Genomic DNA, 26,114 nt, shown 5'->3' on the forward strand with positions numbered 1-26,114 from the left:
TTTAAAGTTTAAAAATCTATTAAAAATACTTAGTATTGGTTTCTCTGCTTGATCAATGACCCATGCAACCTGATCCCAGATAAGCGGAAGACGACGGATCAAGAAATCTGTGCCGATTTTATATATATATATATTAAGCTTGCTTAATTTATTCTTCAGTAATTTCTTGGGAGGTTAATTTTTAATTCTACTTAAGTACAAATGTGTTGAAATACTGTTCTTACTGAAGTGTAACTTCACTAGTACTACGCTAACCAACCTCTGTGTATGAGTGACTGCTTTCCTGTTCACTCTTTTACGAAACTATCAGCATAAAGCATACTGCTGCAGACACCCTGCTGTGTTAGAGATGACCGATGCAGCCCTGGTGGTCGTCCTTTTCATTTATGAAAGACGGCCGGGCCGGCAGTATCCCAGGGTCCAACACTGTGCTTAAAAACGTGCATTATAATGAATGCATGTTTTACTAGCATTGTAAGTATGAAACTCTCAGGGTCGTATGAAGTGTGGCACTTTAATATTGTCATATTTTTATTAAAGTATACAATACTCAAATATTTAAAGATTCTGCAGCTATAGTATATATTTTTTTGGGATGGGGGCAACATGGAGCCATCTCACATGGGACGTTTTAAACTTGAGTAAGATTCTTCTTCTGTTTTTTTTGTTGTTGTTGCTGTAGTTTTGGAAAAGGCACCAAAAATGTCCCTTGCCCATGGGTCCTTATCTTTCTAACTCCGGCCCTGAAGGTGGCAACACTAATTATAAGTACAATGCTTGTATTGAGCCTGCTTTATTTTTTGCTCTAATGCTGCTCAAGGTCAGGAGTTCAAAGTATTGCCCGGTTGTTGTTTTTTTTTAAGTTGTGTTAGTGTTCGTGGTCTAATTGTGCAACACTTTTGAAAAAAGGCCAAGGAGACACGGAGAGGAGCACATGTGTCCACGTCAGAGCCGACACCCCCGTCCGTCCCTTTTACGTAGATGGAACGGAACCGGGCAGCACGGCTGTCCGCTGACAGATCCAAAAAAGCCGGCGACGGTGTCGGACACGCAGATACCGATGACCTGCTGAGCACCGGTGACCCAAACTCCGTCCCCGTCTCTCTTTCTGCGGCTCAACGCGGTTTCTACTCGGACCCCAGTGGCAACATGGTGGCTAATTGAACAAACGGGAAAGATGGCACAGAAGGACACTCTGCTGCATCTCTTCGCCGGGGGGTAAGTCAATTCAAGGTTATGTAAACCGAAAATATGTGAACGTTATTTTAAATATTACACTTGTTTGGATCCGACACGGTTTTTTTTTTTATTCCTATGATCGTGTTAAATCCAGCTAGCTCCTGTTAGCACAGCGCAACCTCTCGAGTGCCGTCAATGTCTTTCTTTATTTTATTCTTTAATTCGGTGACCGACTGATTATTTAGTAAGGTAAATGGTTTAAAGGACGACTAAGTTATGTGGGGAAAGCTGTGAACTTTAGTTTTAGGACTTCATTAAGGTCGTGGTGGACAATGACCGGCCGGCGTAATCTCCCCAGAAACCCTCTCCATGCGGAAGTTTGCTAATCTTCCGCCGCTAAGGTTGCCCGAGATGCGCCAGCTAGCTTCTCGACGACCGACAGTCTTACTTCAACAATTTACTGTCAGTTTAGAGGTGAAACAACAGCTCAACGGGTTTCGTAATGACGTGGTTTGGTTGACTGTTTTACCCTCGTTGTCAATGTGGTCGCATTTATAGCTAGCTGTTAGCATCAACATGTCCTTCACTGCGTTATGCAAGAGGCAGCAAGCCGCTGCTCTGACTGGACGGTGACGACAATCTTAACACGCAATGTTTGCATTTCAAAACTGCACATTACCAACACAATGAGCGGCTTGAATTGCATAATAAAAGCCACAATTGAAGGAGGAATTATTTTTAATCCCTGTCCTGTTAATGGCGCCATTTAACGTTTCAGTTTTAGTTTCGCATAAGACGTTTACAGTAAAATCAGGCTTGTCAGTGTAATGGGTAGCGACTATACTAAATCTTAATCTGTTGTCAAAAGGTTGAAGCTTTTACTAAATCTGAAAAGAGATGACAAGTTGATATATCGGTTATTAGGAGAATTGGAAGGTGAACTGCACTTGATGAACAGAGATGTTTCATTAACTGTGCTCGTTTTGAAGATGAGATGCAACAAAATGACCGAATTACAAACATTTTAACAGAATTAAAAAAAACATTTAGTCTAGTTTAGACAGCAATTTCTTCTAGCAATGTATTTCATGTTTTTTTTAAAGTTATAACTTCAAAGTTCTGGAAACATGTCTGTCATGCTGTTATTGTGGTTCAAAGGTTTTCTATGTGATAATAGACCTCTTTTTCTCAAAAAGCAGAGTAAGTTTACTCTCCTGTGCTACCCAGAGAAGGAGGAGAAGAAAATGACTAAAAAGCAGGAGCACAGGGATTTGCCACCAGGATATTACTGTACTCTTGTCACTGGGAGAGAAAATCATGCGCTCCAGGAAACGACACATTTTTAATGCTCACAATTGTGAACTTGGTTATAACCTCTGACCGAAAACAAAATTGTTTCACAAAAATCATAGCTGCTTGTTGATGTCCAAAGAGACGGCTAGCATACACATGCGGGTGGGTAAAGGTAATGACATTTATACCATATATACTTTTTAGCCAGACAATAGTGTGGATTTGAAGGTTGTTTTTTTTTTTTTAATTTTTGAAACGGTCTGTTTTGAAAATATGAGTAGTCTAGGTGTCGGTACTGTCCATCGCTCTCATTAAGGTAATGCTCTATTTTAAAACTATCACAGGTGTACCATAGGGTGTTGGCCAGAGGATGATACCCAAACTGGTTAACTATCTAAAACCAGCACGTTATACTGGTACCCTACAAGGAACAGGACAGTGAAGCGGTATAAGATGACGTAGAATTAAAAGGTTTGCTTGACATCTACCACTGCTTCTTTTTAAGCTTATGTAAAATTAGTAATGAATGAATGGCATAGATAACATTATTATTATTATTATAGTACTGGCCTTTTCTGGATCTGAAGGACACAAAATGATTAGACTGTGCTTTCAAACTGTTTAATTTTCACTTTAATCTTGAAGGAACTGGTTTGAAATTCGTTGGTTTCTTATCTAAATAACATTTTGATTTGAAGCCTGATGTCATTGCCCTGGCTCGACTTGTTAGCTGCATGCAGAGGTACTTCCCTGTTGTGATAATTGTTCACCCCCTCAACAATTCAGCATACCTGCTAGTGTTTGGTTTTAGTCAGAATTGCCAGGTGGTGAGGAAACTGTGCACGGTTCTGGTAGTTAAAGACTAAAGGTCAGGCCGTTATGTAGTTGTTGTTTCATGAATAAAATTTCAAAAGCTCTAATATTCTGCCAATAAGCAATTAATACTTAGATCTAAATTTATTATTCTTTACTTTTGCTTAAGTCTACATCAAAATAACATTATAAGCAGTAGGAAAATGAACTTTTTATTTTTTATTTTTACGTAAATACTGTAGGAAAGCTCTGTACTTGCATAATAATCTCATACCAGCGTACGCCTTACGAAAAATGTAATAAGTTTTAATTTCTCCTTGAAGGATTAATAACAGAGTAACTGGATTCCAGGTGTCAGTGACGAGATAATTGGGTCAGTCGTTACTTTTCCCAAGATATTTGACTTTGTCCTTCAGACATGACACAGCAGAGAGGCTTAGTGTAATCAGCTCTGGTCTGCTAAACTTGCTGCTGGTGAGGTTATACTGTTTGTTAAAGACGTTCTGCTTTATTAACCAGTGGAATAACTTTGAAATGTTGCACTTAAAAGGCCTTCCCTCAGGAAGAAGCTTCTTTTTTATGTGCAATTAGGATGTCTGAGTTGAAGAATCGTGTCGGCCAGATGTGTTTTGTCCACTCGAATAATTTCCACTGCAGGAGTGAGGAAACTGCTTTAGACCGTAATTGTTCACTGGTCTCCTGGCCTGTAGCTCTTCAGCTGCGCGTTGATGGAAAAACACTCCTCAGTGAAAGCTAAGAAGTCGAAGTCCAATGGCAACAGAGGCTGCATACTTGGTTTTTATCTTCACGTCTCAAAGCTTCGCTGAGTTCCTAACGCTCCTGATTTCGTTTCATAGATGCAGCGGCACAGTGGGAGCCATTGTCACCTGCCCGCTGGAGGTGTTGAAGACACGGCTGCAGTCGTCTGGCCTCACCCTGCGGCCCGTTTTCCAGGTCCAGCTGGGAACCCTCAGCGGCGCCGGGGTTATCCGACCCGGGACGGTTACACCGGGACTGCTGCAGGTGCTCCGGTAAGACGTTTGTTTATGTTGTCAGCCAAACGGTGACGCAACGCAGCGCACTCTGCGAGCTGCCTCTGGAGATGTTTTATGGTTCCAACTGCAAACGGAGGGACAACGTGTTCCTTCCCAGCAGCTGGTGAAACCTGGCGTTTATCTCCACAACATTTAGATCGATGTTTGGAAATAATGTGTAATAATTAAAAAATATATTATTCCAATTATCTCAAAAGTAAAAAGCTTTATTATGTTTTTTTTAAATTCCTGGAAGCACTTCCAGAATCCTGTTACTTTCATAATCTTTAAATCAAAACGCCCTTTAATCTAGTCTTACATAAAGTGAGGATTAAGTACACTGTGTCCTGCTCATGTTTAGAGGCTTTAACCCGCTGTTTGTTCAAGTGTAAACAACCTCTTCTTGCCTCGTGATTCGACTAAAACTGATTTCTGTGATGTCTGTGGAAGTGATCCATCTTCATGTCTGCAGTGATTGGTTGAGAAGAAATAGACTTTGCCCCAGTTGGTTGAGAGAGAATGAGGGAGGGGTATTAGTCAGGCGCGGAGTTATGTTACGCTCGGACGACTAGGTTTGCAAACTGAACTGGTTTAAACTGGCGCCGGCTGCTTTAGGCTGTAAATATTGGAGATAATCCGCCAGAACTGCCAAACAAATAAATCATCAAGTCAAGTCTAGAGCTGATATTTATTTCATTAGATTTTGTATTTACTGTCTAATTTGTAACGATTAAATTAAATGTAGACTCCCTCAGCCACTGATCAGTGAAACCGTTTGCTTCGCTCTGCTTTAATTTTTTTTCACTGGACATCACTTTGATCTAAAAAAATGAGTCATGATGTTTCAGTGTCTGTTTACTTGTTCAAAATGTATCTTTATATTTACATAATTATACTGATTTCCAGAACAAATTGAATTGAATGTGTTTTTTCATGCAGCCACAGATGAAGAGCTATATATGGCTTGTTGAAGAAATGTTATCGTCTACTTTTTTTTTTTTTTTTTTAAGCTTCTGTGTTGATGCAGCAACATTTGTTTCCAAAGACTAGGACAGAAGCGGCGCACAATAACAAGGATAATAACAAGCAGATTTCATGGGGCTCCGACAGTGAAACGTTGACATTGAGCATTGCTTCGACCTAAAAAGTGGTCAGTTTGTCATTGTTTGAGAAGAGGCGTCAGGTGTCGGTGACAGAAAGGAGTGGAGTTCATGAACCCTGCATGATTAACAGAGTGTGCATTACAGAAACACTCCCTTCTTCTCAGTTCCTGGCAGGGCAGAGTGGGCCGTCACATGGCAGAGTGGGCCGTCACATGGCAAAGATGGGTCACTTCCCTCAAAGGGTTAAAACGTCTCTGAGGACGCGTCTGACGTGACTCGCCAGACACCAACCAGGGCATGAAGTTCAGAGCAAAATCCACTGAACTGAGCTGATGCAACTATGAGGGGGATTGCAGCAGAGTCCTCACATGCATTCCCCTGATTTAAAAAAAAAAAAAAACATGAACAAAAGTTGGTTTAATTCATATCAGTGTATTAAATGTTTCTGCTTTGTGTTCATTACAGATCAATTCTTGAAAAAGAGGGACCAAGTTCTCTTTTCCGAGGACTGGGGCCGAATCTCGTGGGTGTTGCCCCTTCAAGGTACAGCAGATTCACTGTGCACACTTCTCAGTTCCTCAGGCCGCGCTTTGCTGTGCAGCTTTGCTCCAAGTGTATTTCAAACACAGCAGCCTGTTGGTGCAGATGGAAATCACACATTCAAATGGCTTAATGGATTCAAAGACAATAAACAGAGCACATTCAAAATAAAGCGTTTTAACTTTGACTCTCCAGAGGTTTAAACTGAATCTTTGGGCAAACAATAAAACTCAAGACTGTTTATTTATCTTCTTTTTTTTTAATGGCAAAAAAAAACAACTAACTTGTTACATAAACAGGAAGCCGTTGTTATGGCAGCGGCTTCCTAGTCCCATACAGTTTGCGTGTGATGCATCTGTGAACATGAGACAGCAGTTTTTCATAAACCTCGGGGCACGTTTGTGTGTGTGTGTGTGGGGTGTGTGCGTGTGTGTGTGTGTGTGGGGGGGTGTGTGTGTGACAGAATAACAAACATAATACCAGGAATAGGTGGCGATTAATCTACAGGGAAAGTTTTGACAGGAGAACATACTATGATGTCTCAACTTCACCTTTATTCTATGTTTAGTGTCAACAAAGTTGTGCACTTTGCACTGTTTCCCTTTAGCTGATAACCTTGCCGTACCAAAGACCTTCTGATTCACCTTGCATTAGATGTTGATTGGACTTTAACACTGAAAGGGAGTTATGTGTTACTTATAAGCTTCGTCTGTGGTTGAATAGTAGCCACAGCGTTATTATGCGCTGCTGTTAGGCTGGCGAGCTTCGACAGATTTCAATGCAGAGCGTCCCAGTGGGCATCTCTGGCTTGGCCGGTGCTTATTCAGCGTGTTCTCGTGCAGCGACAGTCTGTTCCAGAAGCAGAACAGAGAGAGCTGGCGCTAGGAAAGAGATTCCTCTAGGCACACCATCAAAACTTCACACAGTCCTGTTCCTGCTTTTACAATATATAGCTCCACTTTCACATTCGCATTGAGTGGACGAAGCACTTTTATTGTAAAACTGTGAGCTTATCTGCAGCTGCTTCCAATTAAGAGTCCTTATCAGCATCTCTCTCTCTGTCTCTTTCAGAGCCATTTACTTTGCTGCATATTCAAAATCAAAGGAGATGTTCAATGGGCTGTTTGTCCCCAACAGTGGACTGGTGCACATGTCCTCAGCTGGTACTGCAGGTGAGCAGCCCGGTGTCTCGAATCGATAAATGAAACAGAAATGTTGTGCAATTCGGTGCCATATAAACTATTTATTAAACCTGATAACATGAACTATTAATTAACCTAAACATAATGTTGCTTCTCCAACATTATTATGGCATGCTTGAATGGTGGAATCTTGTACTTTAAGATTAAAATTGAAATGTTCATTGTTTTCAGCTTTTGTTACCAATTCTCTGATGAACCCCATCTGGATGGTCAAGACAAGGATGCAGCTGGAGAAAAAGTATGTTCTGCTCCCTCTTGGTATTTTCTATATTTGTTTACATTCTTAGGCACATAGTGTTGTTGTGTCAAACACCTATATTAGGGGGCTGACATGTGTTAAAGTATAATTGACCTTCAAATGAAGCCATTTAGGGGGCCTGAGTTCACAGACCCACTGCTCTGCAGTGCGTGAGGCTGAGCGTGTGACCCGCCTTTATAAATACGCACCACTGACGCACTGTCCTTCATCCAGTTGGCCATATTTACGTTGCCAAGTTTGGAGCAGTAGTAAGGTCACAGAAAACAAGTCTGCTCTCTCTGCCCGCAAAGACGGGGTTCTTTCCTGCAGCGCAAGCAGGTGAATTTGGGACATTTTTCTAAAAGTAGGTTATATACTTATCACTTCTTTGAAGGATAAATAACTATATGAACAACAGAAGAAGCTGAGTTAGACTGGTTAATAATTGACCGAAATAAGGAAAACATTGAATTGATCTTTCTTCCTTATGTAGGATAAAGGTAACAAATCACTTAGAGTGAATTGTGTACATGTCTTCCCCTGTCCAGAGCTTTTTGCTTGTAGTCTGGCCTGTTAAACCAAATTGTCAAGTTCCACTGAAATTTGAGCATTCTGAAAATGACTATCTGAAAATTGGCCACACCAAACAACAGAAGCAGAAATACCATTGATGTCCAAAAGCATCTTAAAGGCTTCATGTCAAGAATAGAAGGACTGTGAGCAGATTGTTTCAGTAGATGATTTTAAGTCAGTCTTTGAGGAGAGATTTTGGTAGTAAATATTGGATGGTTTAATTTTTTTTGTATTGAATTTAAGTTGGGGGGGAAAAAATATCTCGATAGGTAAAGATGAGGCGACCAGGTTTTTCCAGGAAGACACCAAAATCCTTTGTATCTGACAGTCGGTTCCAGTTTGACCATTTGGGATTTTATATATTTTTTATTTATTATTATTATAAGAGCTACATAACAGAACTGCCAACTTTTTGTGAATAAAAAGACAGTATATGACTTCTTAATCTGTTATTCATCAAACTCAAAAATAAAAAAAAGCATGTGCATGCTGTTGGTTGATCTGCTTATAGACAAAATATTGAGTTAGTTTTGGCGCTTTTATTGAAAACAAAACAATCTATTTTTTATGTTTGACCTGCCAGTTGCTACAACCAATGGTGCATCTCTAGCATTAAGATAACATTGTGATTAAGGTTGTTTGCAGATAGATTTCTTTTGAGGGACTTTTGTTGTTTTTTTTGGGTGGGTTGTTGACGATGAGAAAGATAAATCCTTAGAACAGACCTTTATTATGATACATATTCAAAATGACCCACTAAATAGAAAGGTTTGGATCTTTGTACCAATCAAAGCACTTTACACTAGAACCACAATTGATAGGCAATGCATTTATTAACCACTTTGTGGACTGGAAACACATGCCTTGCCCTTGTGACAGAGGAGGAAACTGGAGTCTAACCCTCAACTTTCAATATTGCGTAGACTATCATACCTTTCCCAGTGAGCCATAATCAGCCCAATTAAACAATAAAAGCAAGACGATGTGGTCTTTTATTCCCTCAACTGTTTAAGAACGTTTGAAAGCCGACCTACTTACAACAACCACAAATTGCTCGTTTACCTTAAACGTCTATCTTGAATTGGTTGTATTGCCTGTGGCGTCTTCTACCTCATGGAAAATATGACCATTATAAACCACGCGTGACCTCTTGTCACTAACAATCCGTATCGGTTTGACTTTTAGAGCCAGAGGAGAGAAGAAGATGAATGCGCTGCAGTGCGCTCGCTACGTTTACAGGACGGAGGGAGTACGGGGTTTCTACCGTGGCCTGACTGCGTCCTACGCTGGAATCTCGGAAACCATGATCTGCTTCCTCATCTACGAGACGCTGAAGAAGCAACTCGCCAAGAGCCAGTTCGCCTCGCCGAACGGAAACAACGAGAAAGGAGCATCAGACTTCCTGCGGCTGATGATGGCAGCAGCTTTTTCGAAGGGCTGCGCTTCCTGCATAGCTTACCCACATGGTAAATTCGCTGCATATACAACTCAAACAGAGGCCTGCTGTATTTCTGTTTGTCTAACTGTTTATTCATTGTGTCCAAACAGAGGTCATCAGGACCAGGCTCAGAGAAGAGGGTAGCAAGTACAAGTACTTCTTCCAGACGGGGAGGTTGATAGCTGTGGAAGAAGGCTACGCAGCTTTCTACAGAGGACTCGTTCCGCAGCTAATCAGACAAATCCCCAACACAGCCATTGTCCTGTCCACCTACGAACTCATTGTCCACCTGCTGGGAGATTCCAAGTGATGTCGTGTTATGAAAGCTGGGACTTTCCTCTCACGCAATGGATTCCAGAGTAATCCCAAGAGACTGAAGAAAACGTAGCATATACATGCATACATACTTACTTTCAAAGTGGTCCTGCACAGACCGCTAGTGAAGAAACGGTAGCAGTTTGTACTGTCATCCAAAGAGTTCGACACATTATTTAATTCAGAGCTTGTTAGTTTATCAACACAAAGCCTCGGTACTAAAACTGCATACCTGTGGAAGGTCATGTTTGTAGGTGACTAGTTTTAAGTTAACTAAATTATTTTTTGTTTTGTAATGTTGAAGATATTTGTTCATCACTGTATCATAACGAATGATGTGGGCAGGTTGACGCGATTAGCTAACAATATCATTCAGGAGAAGTTGTAATAGTAGAGCTGTTCTTTTAGTCGTAACATGGGCTACTTAAAGATTTCTGTTTTACAATTTGTTTGAAGTTGTTTGAGCTGCACAGAGATTTATCGTATTTTTCCATAAATGCACAACTCTACAGAGGTACGTGTGTTTCCTTCGTGAAGACGTTCATACTTTGCCAAAACAAAAAAAAAATCTAATTGGAGGTTCACTTGACCACTGTGAATCAAAAACTATCATTTTACATTTAGATATTTCACGTTCAAATACCATTTTATTTTTTCCAAGATCAAGATGACCTGTCGTCACATAAACCATTAAAAAGACATGAAGGCAGTTACAGCCAAAATAAATAAATTTAGATTTGATTCCCTGAAGCCAGCCAAGGCCGTTTTAGAGGGAACAAATGGCTTCCTTATTAAACAACCCAACCCAAGGTGTCATTGGCTCTATTGTTTATATTTTGCCTTGTCTACAACAGTAAGTTGATGGGAAACGGCGGAGGGGAAACAGAACTTCCTGAAGCAGTTGTTTTTTTTTTTTTTTTTTTTTAGTCGTGCCATGTGAAACACCCATGATGACTCAGCCATGAATCAGCAGAACACGTCCTTTTCCTTCTGTTTTTTTGTTGATTTTAACTACAGCGTCCGTCTCCTCCAGCCGGTTGGAACCGACTCATGAGCAAGTGGGAGGACTGAGGTAGGAGCGGTCATGAGGAGCTGAGCGAAACTGCCTGTTCACACAGTATGACTCTGATAGGTCAGCCTAAATAAGGGGTTTTCACATTGTTACTAATGTCTCTTACTAGAACAGTAAACTTTTTTATCACCTCTCAAACAAATATTATATTTTATTAGGTGACACAGAGGTTAGAAAAACATTTGAATAAATGAATCTTCTACTGTAAAACTTGATTGCATACTGAGGAAGTGATGCACCTGAAAGTTGCAGGACATCGGCCCTCGAGGTCTGGATTTGAGGAACCCTGTTCTATTGAGTCTGACTGAAAATGTAGTAAAATCAGATCAAATGAATATACAGTGGGGTAAATTATCCCACATTAAAAATGAGTTTTTAATAACAGAATTGGTGGCAGCCTTCTAAAGTAAATATCCTGTTTTTCCCTCATTAACTCTTTTGTCTTTAAAATTGATCAATTTCAGGAACCTCTAATCCATGACTTATGTTTCTCTGGGTTATAAATATGGTGTGACAACCCCTTACCAGTGGAAATATGCCTAATAAAAATGGGTTGATTACCACGATACCATCATTAAGAAAGGGATAAATAATTTTTGACAAAACATGAAAACAGTGTTCTATACGCATGTCTTCTTAATCTCTACATGGAACACAAAATGTTCAAAATAATCTGTGCTGAATGTATGTAAAGGTGAACAACTGCACAAAGTATGTTGATGAGCAGCAGTACTGATCAAAAACAAGGACTCCATGTATGAGTTAGACTTTTTACATAACAGAGTAATGAGACAGGTATGCTTATAATAACATACTGTATCTCTGGTGGTATGCCATGAGCCTATCAACAGTCCTGTATGTGCTTATTACTCATAATGGGGCGTTGCAGTTCGCGGATAACAAGTTTGAGCAAAACCGAACGGATGCCGAGGTATAAACATGCATTAAGAGAAAGCAGGTTCATCTTCGTGACAGCCGTGAGAAGAACACACCCTATTTTATGTGGTGGCTTGATGAGAACAAATTGTTTTTATCTATGCTGAATGATGTGTATGTTTTGATCGTTTGTCCAAAAATGTTCATACACTTTTGAGCATTTGTCACGTTATAAGCAGACATGACTAAATTAGTGCATTTGAATGGGATTTGAGGTGCTGGACCAGCACAAAACGGTGAATGATTGTGAAATGAAGAAAATAAAAGATTCCCTAAATTTAAAAAAATAAAATATGAAAGGTTCAGCATGCAGCTGCAACTCTTTTGAGGCATGTCTCCACTTTAGTACACTTGGAGGGTAATGTAGCAAAATCAATTTGGAAGGAAACTGTCTATGATAATCAGTATTCAGGTGTTCCCACATTTTCTTAATGCGATCTAAGTCCAGACTTTGACTGGTCCAATTTAATATCTGAACAAACTCTGATGTAAACCACTCCTCCGTAGCTGTGTGCTTAAAGGTGAACCTCCCCTCCAATCTCAAATCTTTTTTTAGTCAGACCTTTAGCTTTCCTGCGCAGGTCAAAGATGACTTTATCCGTTTTATTGACCATATCTTTTAATTTGTGTTGAATTTGCATTTTAATGATTCGTTCCTTTTATGTGTTCCTTAATGTTATACTCTCGTTTTGTAATGGGATTGTAATATGATTGCATGCAAAAGCATCTCAAAATCTCAAACAATACCGGATTTATGACCAGACAGAGACTTAAAGAGGAATAACAAAAGCAACTGAGCTGGATTAGCAGTGGTTTCCAAGAACTGATGATGTCATCAAGATTATGTTACTGTAAAACATGTTCTCTACTTCCTGGTTGTTGAAATGTAAGCATGACAGTCATGTATTACAGTCACGAGACAGCAGCAGTGTCTTCAGTCAGAGGCTTCTTTACAGTCATTGCAAAATTGACTGCTACCAGAAATCCTTCCTCACAGCATTGACAATGACTCTTAAAGATACTTAAATGATATGAGTTACAACATTTAAATCAATATTTAAAACATAAGTTTTTTAATTTAATTGAATCCCAAGTCACCAGCTTTACTATCTTTTCTCAGGCTTTATATAAGTGCTTTATACTAGTAGGCGACCTGATTTAGCCTTAAGATCCAATAACATTATGTTTCCATATGCAAATTGCTCATATCTTGAAAGGTTGAGTGTTAGTCCATATTTTATGAGAATATTGTTATTTTAATCACTTGGAATTTGAAGCCACGCCTCTTTGCGTGCCGAGCCTCCGGAAGCGGGGAGCTAGCAAAGCTCCGGCTTCTGCGAGCAGGGAGACGTTGTGGTGTACTTGGCTTGTTGCTGACCTCTGTCTGCCGCAGGGGAAAGGGTTCCCTTCGGCTCGGAGCTAACTCAGCTGCAGAAAGTGTGAAAGCCACCCGGGTTCATTAGAAAACTCCTCCAACTCCACTCTAGCGCAGTGTTTAAATGTGAATAAAATCTATTGATTAGCCGGATGATGTCTCCGAGCTTGCTCGCGCTTCGTGCGGTATCCGTTGGTGACCGTTGGTTAGCCGTTAGCTCCTCGCCCCGCTGTGTCCTTTGTTGCTCCGGTTAGCGGATGTTTTCCAGCATCTGTCGGCGGCTCCGTCACCAGGACAACACCCGGACGTCTGATGGGAGGCTGAGGGAACAATGTTGAGATTCCTCCGTGTCGTTTTAACAGGTACGGCGCCAGCGATTAGCCAAGCTTGTTGGCTAGTTAGCACAGTGTCGCTTTTTTTATACGTGATTATGCAACGTGATTACCAGCGAACATTTGAGCTTTATTGTTTAACAAACCAAGAGGTTTGTTTAACAACATGCGTGTTTTCTTTTTAAAATTTATTTAATAAATATTTTATTGGTAGATGTCGTCAACCACTAAGTTAGTTAGTACTTAATTAATTCGAGTTTTTGGGAAATCACTGTAGCTGAAATTAAGTAAGTCTTGATTTTTATTAATATGATTATTATTTTTGGTGTTGTACTGCCAATTTTATTATTATTGTTATTATTATTGGTATTTTATATCAAACTTAATTTTATTTCTTGTTTCATCACTTATCTATGATTGTTGTGAAGGACTTGGTCAGCTGAAGGTTGAGGTTGTGGTAAATGTGCTATTGTATAAATAAACTTCCACTTGACTTCAGTTTAACATACGAGGACATCATAAGTGCGTATTGGCAGTGTATGATGACATCACAGTTGGTAAACAAGGTATCCACTGAAAGAAAGTCAGAAGATTGACTTATTGAAACTCCCCAAACCTATAAATTAGTGTCAAGTCATTTGCTTTGCATCAATCCTTCATACTGAGTATGCATATGGCAACAGTGGAAAGGAACATCAAAAGTTAACCATGTTGATGTAAATAGATGTTTTCTACGGCTTTACAAAGACATGGATCTGTCATTCTGATTACTTTCTCTTCCTCTATAGGCCTGTTGGGTTTTCTGTTTGATGGAGTTGGAGCTTTTGGTGTCGGGACGTATGGTGAGCCTGGGATTACTGCTATGAATCTGCATTCATTGTGGCTCATGTCTCCTAAGTGAATTTTCTCTGATCCGCAGGTGGGGTGAGAGTAGTGAACGGGGATCACCACTGTTCCGGTAGAGTCGAAGTAAAACTTCACGAGAAGTGGGGGACGATTTGCGACCATGACTGGGATATGCAGGCAGCTAGTGTGGTGTGCTCGGAGCTGGGTTGCGGCTTCGCTGAATCCGCTTCCAGTGGCGCCGAATTTGGCCCGGGCGGTGGACTGATTGCTTTGCGCTCCGTCCATTGCAAAGGGCATGAGTCCAGCTTGGTCCACTGTGATGCCTTCATTAACAGGAACTCCTTTTGCACCCATCAGAATGATGCTGGTGTGAAATGCTCTGGTGAGACATTGATCTGTTGACATAGTGTTGATTAGGAGTGGGAGCAGTTTAGTGGGGTGTAAACACATTAGAAGACATGGCTGGCAATAAAAAAATACAGGTCAAAGTAACAACATTGTGTTCAAAAATGCTAAGGACATCTGCAGTTGAAACCAGATGTTTACACATGCTGTGTGAAAAGACTTGTAATCTTGTTTCCCCCTCACTGTCTGATGGTAAATCAGACTAAATTCCCCCTGTTTTAGGTTGGTTAGGATTACCAAAGTTATTTCTATTTGCCTAACATCAGAAAAAAGAGAGAGTGAGTTTATTTTACTTCCTTCACATTCAGAAGTATACACACATTTGTTTTTTATTTTGTAGACTTACCTTTTAAACTACATAAGTTGGGTCTTTTAGAGTTGCAAACCATGCAGAAGCTTCTCACAACAGTTTCCCTGGAATATTGGCCCCTTCCTCCTAACAGAGCTGCTGTAACAGAGTCTGGTGTGTAGGCTGCCTGGCTCACACACTTTTTATCTTTGCCAACAAATTTCTTGAGAATGAGATCAGGGTTTTGGGATGGCCATGGAAAACCCCCACTTCCCCAGTATAGTCTGTTACCTTTTTGCCACTTTCTAACTAATATTTATGTAGCTTTAGCAGGGTTTTCCCCAGAAAACTTGCTAAGCCCAGCGGTCGCTAGGGCAGAAATTTGTCCGTGTTTTTGAGCTAAGTTTTTCAAAGTTGGCAGGAAATTTGAAAATATCACTTGATAATTATGTGTTATTGGAAGACTAATACCTGAACACCAACTATAAAGTCAAATATAAAAAAAATTAAAATACCGTAAATAAACAATGCTTAGCTTGGTGGGGGCACAAGTAAAGCCTGGTGGCCCGCCAGGCTTATAATACAGTGGTGGAAACCCTGGCATTAGGGTCAGTGTAGAGTAAGCACTAGACATTAGACTTCTTGACTTTTGTCTTGAGATGATGCTTTATTATTTCCTCATTATGTACTTAGCCTGTGAAATATTGGGATATTTAGTTTTGTCTGATTTAATGCCAGACAATGAGGATTCAAATGGTTATGCATCTTTTTACACAACACAGGTAAACATCGGGTTTAATCTGTAATCAGTGAACTATGTTGTTGTTTTTCTCACAGGTACTCTAATGGAGCCCAGGCTCTCAGTGCTGTCACCTCACTTTGTGTTTTCTGCTGGGGAGTCTGTTCACTTCTACTGCAACATTCAACCACGTGACCGCGTCAGCAACGTCCACCTGTACAAGCACGGAGTCGAGACGCCACTGGTCACACAGAGCGCAGACCCGACCCAGATCGGAGTCAGCCTGGTTCTGTCTGATGTAGAAACTTTTCAGCAAGGCAGCTACAGCTGCCAGTACAACATTAAGGGTGGTTTCCCTCCCCACCGGATCACATCTCCAACCAGCCATCCTGTTAACATTACTGTGGGTGAGTATTAATCTATGTCTTACTTATACAAGTATTTTAATCCTAATTTTTGTTTTTTCTATGATGAACTTCCTTGAAAGTTTTTCCAGTTTATGTTACAACTGCAAATTTCTTTGCATTTTTAGGATTTTAGGTGATTGGACAAAGTCAGATTTATAACATAGAAGGAAACAATGTACGTTTTCAGACTTTAAAAAATAGAAATCTGACAAAAAGCATACATTTGCAGTGAAACACATTGACAGTAACGTCTTTGAATAAAATCTAATGCAGTTATTTTTGCTTCTGAAGTTGCACAATTAGGAAATGAGGTCAGACTTTGTTGAATTTAATGTCAGTATAAATACTGATGTTTCCTTAAAGGCAACATCATCTTGTGTTTTGTTAAGTTAATAATCTAAGCTATTTAAAAGTGGTTCAACTTGTATATCTGTCCACACAAATGAATCTTCTGGCGCAATGTTTAACTCCTAAAAGGAACTCCTGGCTGTTTTGACGCAATCTGATTGGACGACATACTGTAGGTTTCAGTTTTGTGCAAGTCTGCCTCGTATGTGTTTATCATGTTTAAAACAACGCTACTTTACGTTGTTGTTTGCATTTTCTTAACACAATATGGCGGAGATAATTATTTTTTATAAAGACTCAACTGTGTGTACAAGATCTTGGCATGCTAAGCCATTAGCTTTTGCTTTTGCTCAGCTGAGATGAATACTTTTACAGAATATTGTTTGGTATTTTGTTGTGCAGCTTAACGTACTGTATGTATGAGAAACAATTTACCAATTTGTAATGCCAACTACTCATATCCTCAAAAAAGTTTGTACCTTATCTGTAATTCATTTTCCTTGTTTTACTGGCAGTTGACCTCTTGACTCCCCATCACTGGTACAACACGTCCTCTGAGGCCCCGACCGGCTCCGTCATCAAAGGCGAGGGTTTTAACATCACCTGCTCCACCCCGCGCCAGTACCCCGGCGCCTCCTTCCAGCTCCGCCTGGTCCGCTCCAACGGCACGGTGCGCCAGTCGCTCCCGGCCGTCTCCCAGTCTGTTACTTTCACCTTCCCCAATGCCCAGAGCTCCAACGAGGGATACTATTACTGCCTGTATCGGGTCCAGCTGGACGGACGCACGTTTGTCTCCAGAGAAAGCCAGCCGCTACCTATAGCCATTAAAGGTAAGGCGGTGATGAACGCAAAAATGGGGAATCTTTGAGTTTTGAGAAATGACTCTGCCCACTTTCAGATCCTGACCCGCTGCTGAGCCCCATGGTGATCAGCTGGCTGGTGTCCGGGGTGACATTCGTCATATCCGTCATCATTATTTTTACTGTGGCGAAGGTAATGTGTAACAAGGAGAAGAAGCCCTCTGAATTAGAGCGGGAGACCAGAACCTGTGAGTCAACTTTACCATCAACAGACTAAATATATCTATAAATCCTTGTGTGATTTAGAGTGAAAGATGTTCTTCTCTTCACAGGTGTGGACAACACGTATGTTGCCTTATCAGTCAACAAGCTCTGATGGAGTCTGCAGATAACAGGTGCTTGTGCGCAAAATTTAGCATGTTTTAGAAATGTTTAAATTTGTAAATGTTGGATTTTTGTAAATGTCTGGATTTTACCTCATTGTGTTTACATAAATTTTAATTATTACACCTTATACTTGAAAAATTGAACCTAAAACATGTTAATCACACTACCTGACTGTTTCATTCTTTCATTTTAACCCAAGCCCTTTAACATGCTGCAGCTTTAAGTTAAACAGTTAGCTAATGATAGCCATCAGGCAGCTCTGCGCTGGATAATCCCAAGAGCTGGACTGGATGTGACTATAGGGGCTAGTCCTTCAGTGTGACCTTTGACATTATTGCCCATTTTAAACAAGCTGTTGTTCTGATCCTCACTTCCTGTGATTGTGATATGAGCAGGAGCTCCATGTTTCTGATTATTTAACTACAGCTCAGCTTAACACAGGTGATTTCCTGCTCCTAATAATCATGAGTTGCAAGGACTACCTTTGAATCTAGTAATAATTTCCTGGTATTTCTATTAAAGGGAGGAAAATATAGGTAAATATATTTATAAACTGCCATAATATGGTCCTTCATTTGATTTCAATATGGATTCTGCTTAATGAGGACCAAAAACTCATCTGAAAAACTGTTGAAATATTCTTTGATTTAATGCAGTCTAACTAGTTTAGCTCTTATTGTGTCTCTTATGGCACATAAAAAAAGTTCAACTTAAACCTAAAGTAATTTGTAAAGAATAATTTTCAAAATGTCTGTAGATGTGAAAGGCGAGTTCAGACGTAACAAAATAATTACAGCAAAAGTTTCAGTAAAAGGTGATTCTAGAAATGATTAATCTTATAGATAGCTGACAAAATGTGAGAATGTAGAACAAACACAAATACATTTTCAGAGCAGTTGGTAATTTTTTTTTTTGCTTATTAAATTAAGTGTTTAAATTTCTGTCCTTATTTGATCAGGTTTAACGTTTGGACATCCAGAAGGCTGGAGACGGCAGCAACTAGATACTTGCTGCTCGCCACCTGCTGGTGACTCCTGGAACCAGCTTACAACCGAGACTTCTATTCAGCACTTCCATTGGGAAGCAGTTTGAGACTGTACTGGCTTTTTTACTCTTACTGGAAAACAGTGGATGAGATTAATGTTCAGCACCATGTTATTGTAATGTGCAGGCCGGCAGCCATGTTGGAGCAGCAGTAGCATGTGTGTTTCTACGGTCCTGTTAAAGCCATGTGAGCTCAGAGCCGGAGGCTGTCACTATCTCAGACGTACCTTAAATCTGTGAATCTGTGAAACGAGCGAATACGTTTCTGTGTTCTATACAGAGTTCAGCAGCTTTGTTCCAGATAACACTAATAACAGACTGCTTAATGATTAGATACCTGCCCTCAGAACAATGATCCTTAAAGGATTTATTTATACAATGTAATGTACATAAAGACTAACACTACTATGCATTTTCATCAGTTTTTTTTTTTTTTTCAATAATGCACTTGTTTTTGTAAATAGTAGCTGTAGTTGGTTAAAATGCTGAATTTTTGTGTGCAAACTGTTAGAAAATCTAAACATGTTGCTGATGGTACTTTTCTTTAGAGCAAACTGCAAAATAGAAAGCTTTTTTAAAGACACCTTGTGGTATGTGGTTCATTTATTTTTGTATACATTATTTATCTTGACACTTTTGTTCCTGAATAAACGACTTGAAACTCTAAAATGCTTACATATGCAAGCTCTTTATTATATTATGAAAACCAATTACAAAACAAATTACAAACTGGATAGATGGGTGATGTGGCACAGAAGTGCTGCACATTTGAGCAAAGCATAAACTTGTAGCACTACAGCTCGTATTGAGCAATTTTACACTTTTGCTTTGGAAAATCTCCATGTACTTATTGAATGCAATTTGCAGTTTTATCAGAATTGATAGTAAAACACAGGCACTTGAACTTAAGTCTGTCCAAAATATTAATTAATGGCTGCGAGCAAAATGGAAGCATCAGTACATGTTTGACAAACATTATTAAATTCAGCCACACTGAAAAATGAGTTAAATCAAAATTATGTACAATGAACAAAAGTGTGTTATCGTCAAAAGTCTTTGAGTAATATTTGCTCTGCAGTGTTTAAATATGCAGACATTAAACCGGGAACTTCAGCAATTACTCAGGTGGAAGTTTCTGATTTTTATTACAAAACTGATTTTCTTTTTTAAAAAAGGAGAGAGCTGAAATGACAATTTAGATCGCATAACTACACTTTAAAAACCCCAATATTTACCCTATTTTCCCCAAATCCATAAGATTGCTAAAAATATTTCTTTACTATGCTCTACCTTTAGACCAAAAATGATCAACAAAATAGCAGCAGGAGCTTTGAAGGATCATACAACCCAGCAATTATAGGATCAACAGAGAACCGCCACCCGTATATGACAAAAATCGGGTTTGTTCTGCAGTTTGACTCAAAGAGGTGTTGTAGTGAAACTTGGTGAACAAGAATGTATTTTACCCTTGCCTGTACAGTCATGCAAAAAAACAAAAGACATTCCTTTTAAATCCAAAGGGTAACGGGGTCTAGCTCACATTTTTTCCCCCACTTTGGTGTCAGTTTTCGCTTAAGAATAATAAAACGGCACCGCTTGTGGTTTATCATGCAGTTTTCTACTCTTCGGTTTAGATTTAAGTTGTTTTAGAAGAAGTTTAAGGGAGAACCAGAAGGTGCAAGCTCTTTTTTTTTTTTTGTTAGCCACAGCTGCAGCAGGTAGGTGCAAATAAATTTCAGCTTAAAAGAAAAAAGAAAAAGCACAAATATTGCATCAACCACAAAGACAGCAAAGTCTAAAATCCCCAAAATTTGAAATACATCCATCAACTGTAGATGTAAAATAAAGTATCTCATCCCTCGACATCAAATCAATTAGAATAAAATCACACTATTCCTTGGATAGGCTCGTTTGTCTCCATGTTGGAGAAGACCAAGTAGAGGAAGGCTGCCAGAGCCAGGAAGAAGACGAACTGGAGCCACAGGGGGATCAGGCGGGACGATTTCTGTGCCTTTGGTTTCTCTGGTTCCGACTTCATGGGCGTTGGTTTGGCGTACGAGTTGCTGCTGTAGGTGGACGGAGTGTCGTACATGTAGGGCCTGAAACATCAAGTCAGGATGCGGCTGAGAATTGGTCATGTGTTGAATTAAATCTCCAGAGCTACCGGGAATTTACATAATAAAAAGCTGGTTCATGACACGGTTAGACTAATTCAGTTTACAATTTAGTTTCCGTGCACTGATGTTCCTCACTGATCAGTTAAATGAAGTTAGGTAATTCATAAATGTGAAATCTGGGATTGGAGTTGAGAGTCGCAAAAACACAAACTTTGGCAATGAATACAATTTATAAATGGTTTGAACTTGCATCTTTCTTTTTTGCATAAATGTAAGAAAAATAGTTTCCACAATCTCTTGAAACATGTCAGCAGATCATTCAGCTTGTAGGAGAGAGAGACTTTGCAGAGCTGCAGCCATTCAGGATTTCTATGCAATTTTGAAAATGTATGAAATTCACTTCAATCAATTTTCAGGTCTAGATAAGTATTGCGATTCATTGCCTTTCATTTTCTAAATAAAAATAGTCTCCTAATGCTTAATAAATGATGTAGTTTTAATTTAGTCAATGTAACTTTGACATTTATTACATTTTTTCATTTTACATGTTTTTTTCCCCACACACACTGACTAGATTCAAAAATAAAATGCCAAATTACCACTACTTCAGACATTTTGGTTGAAAACAAATTGTCAACTGACACTTTTTTGAGTTTTTACCAAAAGTACAAAGACAAATTTCACAATGTTTAAAAAAAATAATAATAATCAAAAAAATCAGCTTTTAGTCCAGGAGATAAAGACTCTGAAATGAAGCTGATTCATCTGCAACTTTTTAAAAATAAAACTTGCTTAAAGAAGTGCATCCAAATGGCACAAAGTATAAAATGACTTAACATTTTTTAAAATAATTTCAGAATAACTGACACAGTATGGAAAGAATGCAACGGAGGTTTGCAGAAGAAAAAAAAATGCTACATTACAGCAGCTGAAGTGAGGGTAGGATATTTCACAGATGTACTTACTCATTAACCAAATCCCTTCCTCTGTATTCAGGCCTGGAACTTGAGTAGCTCGAGTAGGAAGTGCTGCAGTCATATAAAAGTAAAAGATTCAAAGGGCTTTTGAAAAAAAAATAAATAAAAAAAATCCCAATTTCAGGAACCGCTGATTCTGACTTACTCATGTCCATATTCCCCCTCAGCCCATTCTCGTCTGGATCTCATGTAAGGCCCCCTATAGCAACAAGACAGACTGGTTTGTAATTGCTAGCCCGATTTAGTGAAGTAAATACAGTTCAAGAAAGAAAACAGAGAAACCGACCCGTCTCCAGAGGTCTCACTTTTGGTCTGAAAGAAGATGGAAACAAACTGTAAGCACTGAAGTTAAACACAAGTGTTGGTGTGAAGACAGCACATCTACGCTATAAGCAGCTTCCACTGTTAAGCTACATGCAGAGCTGTTGTTCAGGGTGCTTGGCTCAAATTTTCAAAAGTAATCACATCGCTGACTTTTATCTGGAAAAAAATGTTAAAGTGCACTTTGCACCTTGTAAATAAGCAGTTCCACAAACACCTGAGCAGAGGGAGGGGAGAGATACTTACTGGTGTCTTGTAAACATAAGTGACTTCCTCCTCTGTAAGAAAACACAAAAATCACATTGAATATAAGGTTTTCCCACAAATATACTGTTCAGAAGTATCAGAGACTTCACTGTCTTGAATTTTCTAATGGATAATCATGTAGTAATGCTTAACATATGCTGTAGTTTTTACATTGATAGGTTGGTATAAACACAACACTTTTGTTTTTGCACCCATTGTGCATGAGTCCCAAAGACTTCATCCACATACACAAAAGGCCTCGTTCTTTCAAATATGGTTCACCAATCTGTCTTAATCTGGGTTAGTGAGCACTTCTCCCTTGCTGACATAATCTGTCACAGTCACATATCAAAATGAGGATTAGACAGTATGATGACTACACGAGAGTGTAGCCACAATAAAAGGCCACTCCAACCTGCAGTTTTACTAAATTGGGGGTTTCCAGATACTGAAAGCTATTCAGTATCTGGCGTGACTTAAATGTGACTCTGGTCAATAAACCAAACAGTCATCAATCAGGTTGATGATTGTGGCCTGTGGAATGATGGTGCCCTCCTCTTCACTGTAAGGTTCTTGGATATTTACAGGACCTGGAACATATTGTGGCATACGCCGATCCAGAGCATGGTGACAAGTCTGGTGAGTCTGCTGGTTGCAGAAGAACTGGGGTGTTTTCAGCTTCCAGGGATTGTGTACAGTTCCTTGCAAAATGGAGTCATCAATTACCATCTCCAACATGAGGTTGTGGATGCATGGTCCAACAACTGGATCTTGACATTGTATCTGTTATTGTATCAATAAAATGCAACCGACCCATACCATAACCCCACCATCACGATGGTGCCTCTCCATCAATCCAGCTCCAAACATCTTTTCCATTGATTATAACAGCATCAGATGTATCATGTGTCAGATTCCCAACTCCAATAGCTGTCTATATGGCCAGCCAAAGATTTAAAGAGGAGTGGCAAAAGCAAATGGGGTGGATTAGCAGTTGTTGCCAACAAACCTAAAGTGTATATCAGTAGATTATATTTCCTTTTCGGGGTTAATACAGTAATTTTAATTAACTGAACTTTTTGAGAGAGATCGATATTTAGATGGCCCACTGCAATACTGTGGTGCATTTGGATGCATCGTGCAGCCCTGAAAAGTACCAAGAAAAACCTGTGATAAGAGAATTCAACTTTTACTACGTCAAACCTTATGGACCCAGCGTATAAAACTAAATGAGTCTATAAAGGACTGTTTACCCTCCTCTCTGTAATAGGTTTTATCAGATGATGGTTTAGCTTTCTTCCCCTTGGCCATGGCTTCCTTCAGCTTCTTCACATACAGATTCCTGGTAGTTCCTGAGAGCACGAACAGACATCACACACAAACCAACATTAGCAATGATGAGCAAGCCTGCAAATCACACAGAAACACTTCAGGGGTAGAAACTTCACACAGACAGACGGACGGACGGACGGACAGGAGGCCTGCCGAGGTCCACTGACGGTGATTCACTCACCAACCACAGGTCCATGTTTGATCCCGTACTCATCCAGCAGGTCGCTGATTTCCTGCGGAGACTTGTTATCCAGCGAAGCCATTTCGATCTATTTTACACGGTTTCTGTCTTTGGTTAAAATTGGCTATTTTTTTCGAATTTGTTGGCGGTTAAGAGTAGTTTAGTTTCTTTTGGCGTCAAAAAGAAAACCAAATCGACTCCTCCTACACGTGGGAGCTCGATTTCCGTGCCGGCGAGCCGCGGCGAAGTCGTGCGCGTTCAGAGCCCGTATCCCGCCCTTTCTGAGTTCATTGCAGACACAAAACAAACGCCCTCCCTGACAATTTGCGCACAACTTCCGTTTCTCCTGGATTTTTCTTTGTTGAAATTGTTTTCAGTGTCTTACGGAAGCAGCGCCACCACCAGGCAAGTATGAGTATTTTACCCTTTATACAGTAAAACCAGAGAGGCGGTTTGAATTTGACTGAATATTTTTAAGAGGTGCATGGTTTTGTGTCTTGTCTGTTTCTGTGTTGCCCTGCGACAGACTGGCGACCCCAGTCGCACCCATCAGAGTGACCCATTTTCTAAAACCCCACGGGTGTTAGAAAATGGATGGATGGATTTTTAGAGGTAAGACTGTAAGGCCATAAATACAGTATTATATGTAAAATTATGATTGTACCAATAAACACTGCACGACAGACTTTTCTGTAAAAGCGTTCAATCTAACTTTGGACTATAGTTTATCACCTACGACATGTAGCCTATTTTTTTCTAATGTTTTATTTTTTGAATTATTACATTTTAAATCTACCCTCACAATTTTATGCTGCACAGAAAGAAAACCTTTCCATTCAGTGTTTGGTTTAGTTAGATTAATCTCACACAAGAAAGCAGTGCAGTGCCAGAAGCAATAGGTGCGGTTTTCATTGTCTTCAGGTAGAGAGGTTTGATTAGTGAGCTATTCTTTGCCTTTGTTTGCTCAGTGTGTGGCTGGCAAGCACAGAGATGCTTGTGTAATGTAAGATAAACTTACTCTTTTTGTTATTTAACAAGAGAAATGTGTATTTTTGCCAGTCTTCTTCCTGACACTCGGTCTTTTAAATGAGGTCTGTTGGCCCAAGCGTGTACCCAAACGTTGCAGGACACCGCCCCTCATCCAGAACCCTGCTTTGTTTTGTTCTTTTGATTCACATTTGTATTTGGTTTGAAATGTTCAGCTCAGTAAAGGAGATTCATAAATTCAGGTTAACATTTCAGCATTTTAATTCACAAAGTCATTACCACACAATTAATTAAAAAACATTTTTTTAGTTATATTTTACATTTATATATTTCCAAAGTAAAGGTCACCATTGTAAACAAAAAAATAGCTTTAAAGGTAGAAATGCATATGTGTACAGAGCTTTTTTTTTTTTTTTCAGTCTTTATAACCACAATGAGCTGCAGCTCTAAAAGAAGAAAAACGGTCTGAGCCAGTCGGGTTGGTCTGTGGCCAGGCAGAACATCATCAGCCCCGTCGCCGTCAGCACTCCCAGCGTCACGATCATCTTCAGTGTGCTGAAAGCCTGAGAGAGCAGCGGACAGTCACTTAGAAAATAAGCTTAAAAGGAAACACTCTGGGTAAAGACCTTGAGTAAATACACACCTTGCGTGTTGGTGTGCAGGTTTGTGTGTCAACGACGTCTGCCGGGCTCTGATGCTGCTGAACGATTGGGGGACCAAACACAGGTTTTATGTCCAGGTCTTCTTCAGGCTCCTGCGGTTCCTAGTTACAGACAAATGAGTCCAGTTATGTATTTGTCACCTAATGTGGCCTTCCTACATTTTGTCACATTACAACCGGAAAGTAAATATGTGGGGCTGAGTAGTATAACTGAGAAGTGGAGGAATGACAGAATTTTAAGCACACATTGTGAATCTGCTAGCATGCTGCTGATTAATGCAGCACTGTAGATTAAACATGACTGGATGTATGAGATGTCTTGTTTATGTACAGTGGAATTTATAGAATACAATAGGATAGAAAAATGTTTCGCTTTGGTTGTTTTGCTAAAGATGAATGCAGCTCTGTGGATATATTACAGGAGTCTGTAGATAGCATTACTGCACAATAATAAATTAATTGTACATATTTCGTTTTGAAAGAGTAGAAATTGTGACATGAAGCAGAAATTGGATATGTAAATATGCACATGGGAGATTTTTGAGTGAGACAGTTGGAGGAACTGGGTATAAGTTTGTTTTTTT

At 39.7% G+C, this 26,114-nt stretch overlaps 3 protein-coding genes across 3 annotated transcripts; 2 read left to right on the plus strand and 1 right to left on the minus strand.

Moving 5' to 3' along the window:
- The first annotated feature begins 956 nt into the window (after positions 1-956).
- On the plus strand, positions 957-10,242 carry slc25a33 (solute carrier family 25 member 33). The gene is made up of 7 exons (XM_032572762.1): positions 957-1,218; positions 4,143-4,316; positions 5,888-5,965; positions 7,034-7,134; positions 7,336-7,402; positions 9,161-9,441; positions 9,524-10,242. The coding sequence occupies exons 1-7, from the start codon at positions 1,178-1,180 to the stop codon at positions 9,721-9,723; spliced, it is 942 nt and encodes a 313-aa protein (XP_032428653.1). The 5' UTR covers positions 957-1,177; the 3' UTR covers positions 9,724-10,242.
- Positions 10,243-13,039: 2,797 nt separating this feature from the next.
- On the plus strand, positions 13,040-19,291 carry LOC116726165 (uncharacterized). Its single transcript, XM_032572750.1, has 8 exons — positions 13,040-13,473; positions 14,232-14,285; positions 14,363-14,671; positions 15,821-16,129; positions 16,993-17,307; positions 17,376-17,525; positions 17,610-17,672; positions 18,623-19,291. The coding sequence occupies exons 1-7, from the start codon at positions 13,443-13,445 to the stop codon at positions 17,651-17,653; spliced, it is 1,212 nt and encodes a 403-aa protein (XP_032428641.1). The 5' UTR covers positions 13,040-13,442; the 3' UTR covers positions 17,654-17,672; positions 18,623-19,291.
- Positions 19,292-19,380: 89 nt separating this feature from the next.
- Positions 19,381-24,113, minus strand: LOC116726176 (emerin). Its single transcript, XM_032572775.1, has 7 exons — positions 23,883-24,113; positions 23,623-23,721; positions 22,370-22,401; positions 22,089-22,114; positions 21,948-22,001; positions 21,791-21,853; positions 19,381-20,807 (listed from the first exon to the last, which is right to left on the minus strand). The coding sequence occupies exons 1-7, from the start codon at positions 23,962-23,964 to the stop codon at positions 20,594-20,596; spliced, it is 570 nt and encodes a 189-aa protein (XP_032428666.1). The 5' UTR covers positions 23,965-24,113; the 3' UTR covers positions 19,381-20,593.
- Between the last annotated feature and the right edge of the window lie 2,001 nt (positions 24,114-26,114).

The sequence above is a fragment of the Xiphophorus hellerii genome, chromosome 1 (assembly GCF_003331165.1).
Source record: "Xiphophorus hellerii strain 12219 chromosome 1, Xiphophorus_hellerii-4.1, whole genome shotgun sequence".
In the NCBI taxonomy this organism is placed as follows: Eukaryota; Metazoa; Chordata; class Actinopteri; order Cyprinodontiformes; family Poeciliidae; genus Xiphophorus; species Xiphophorus hellerii.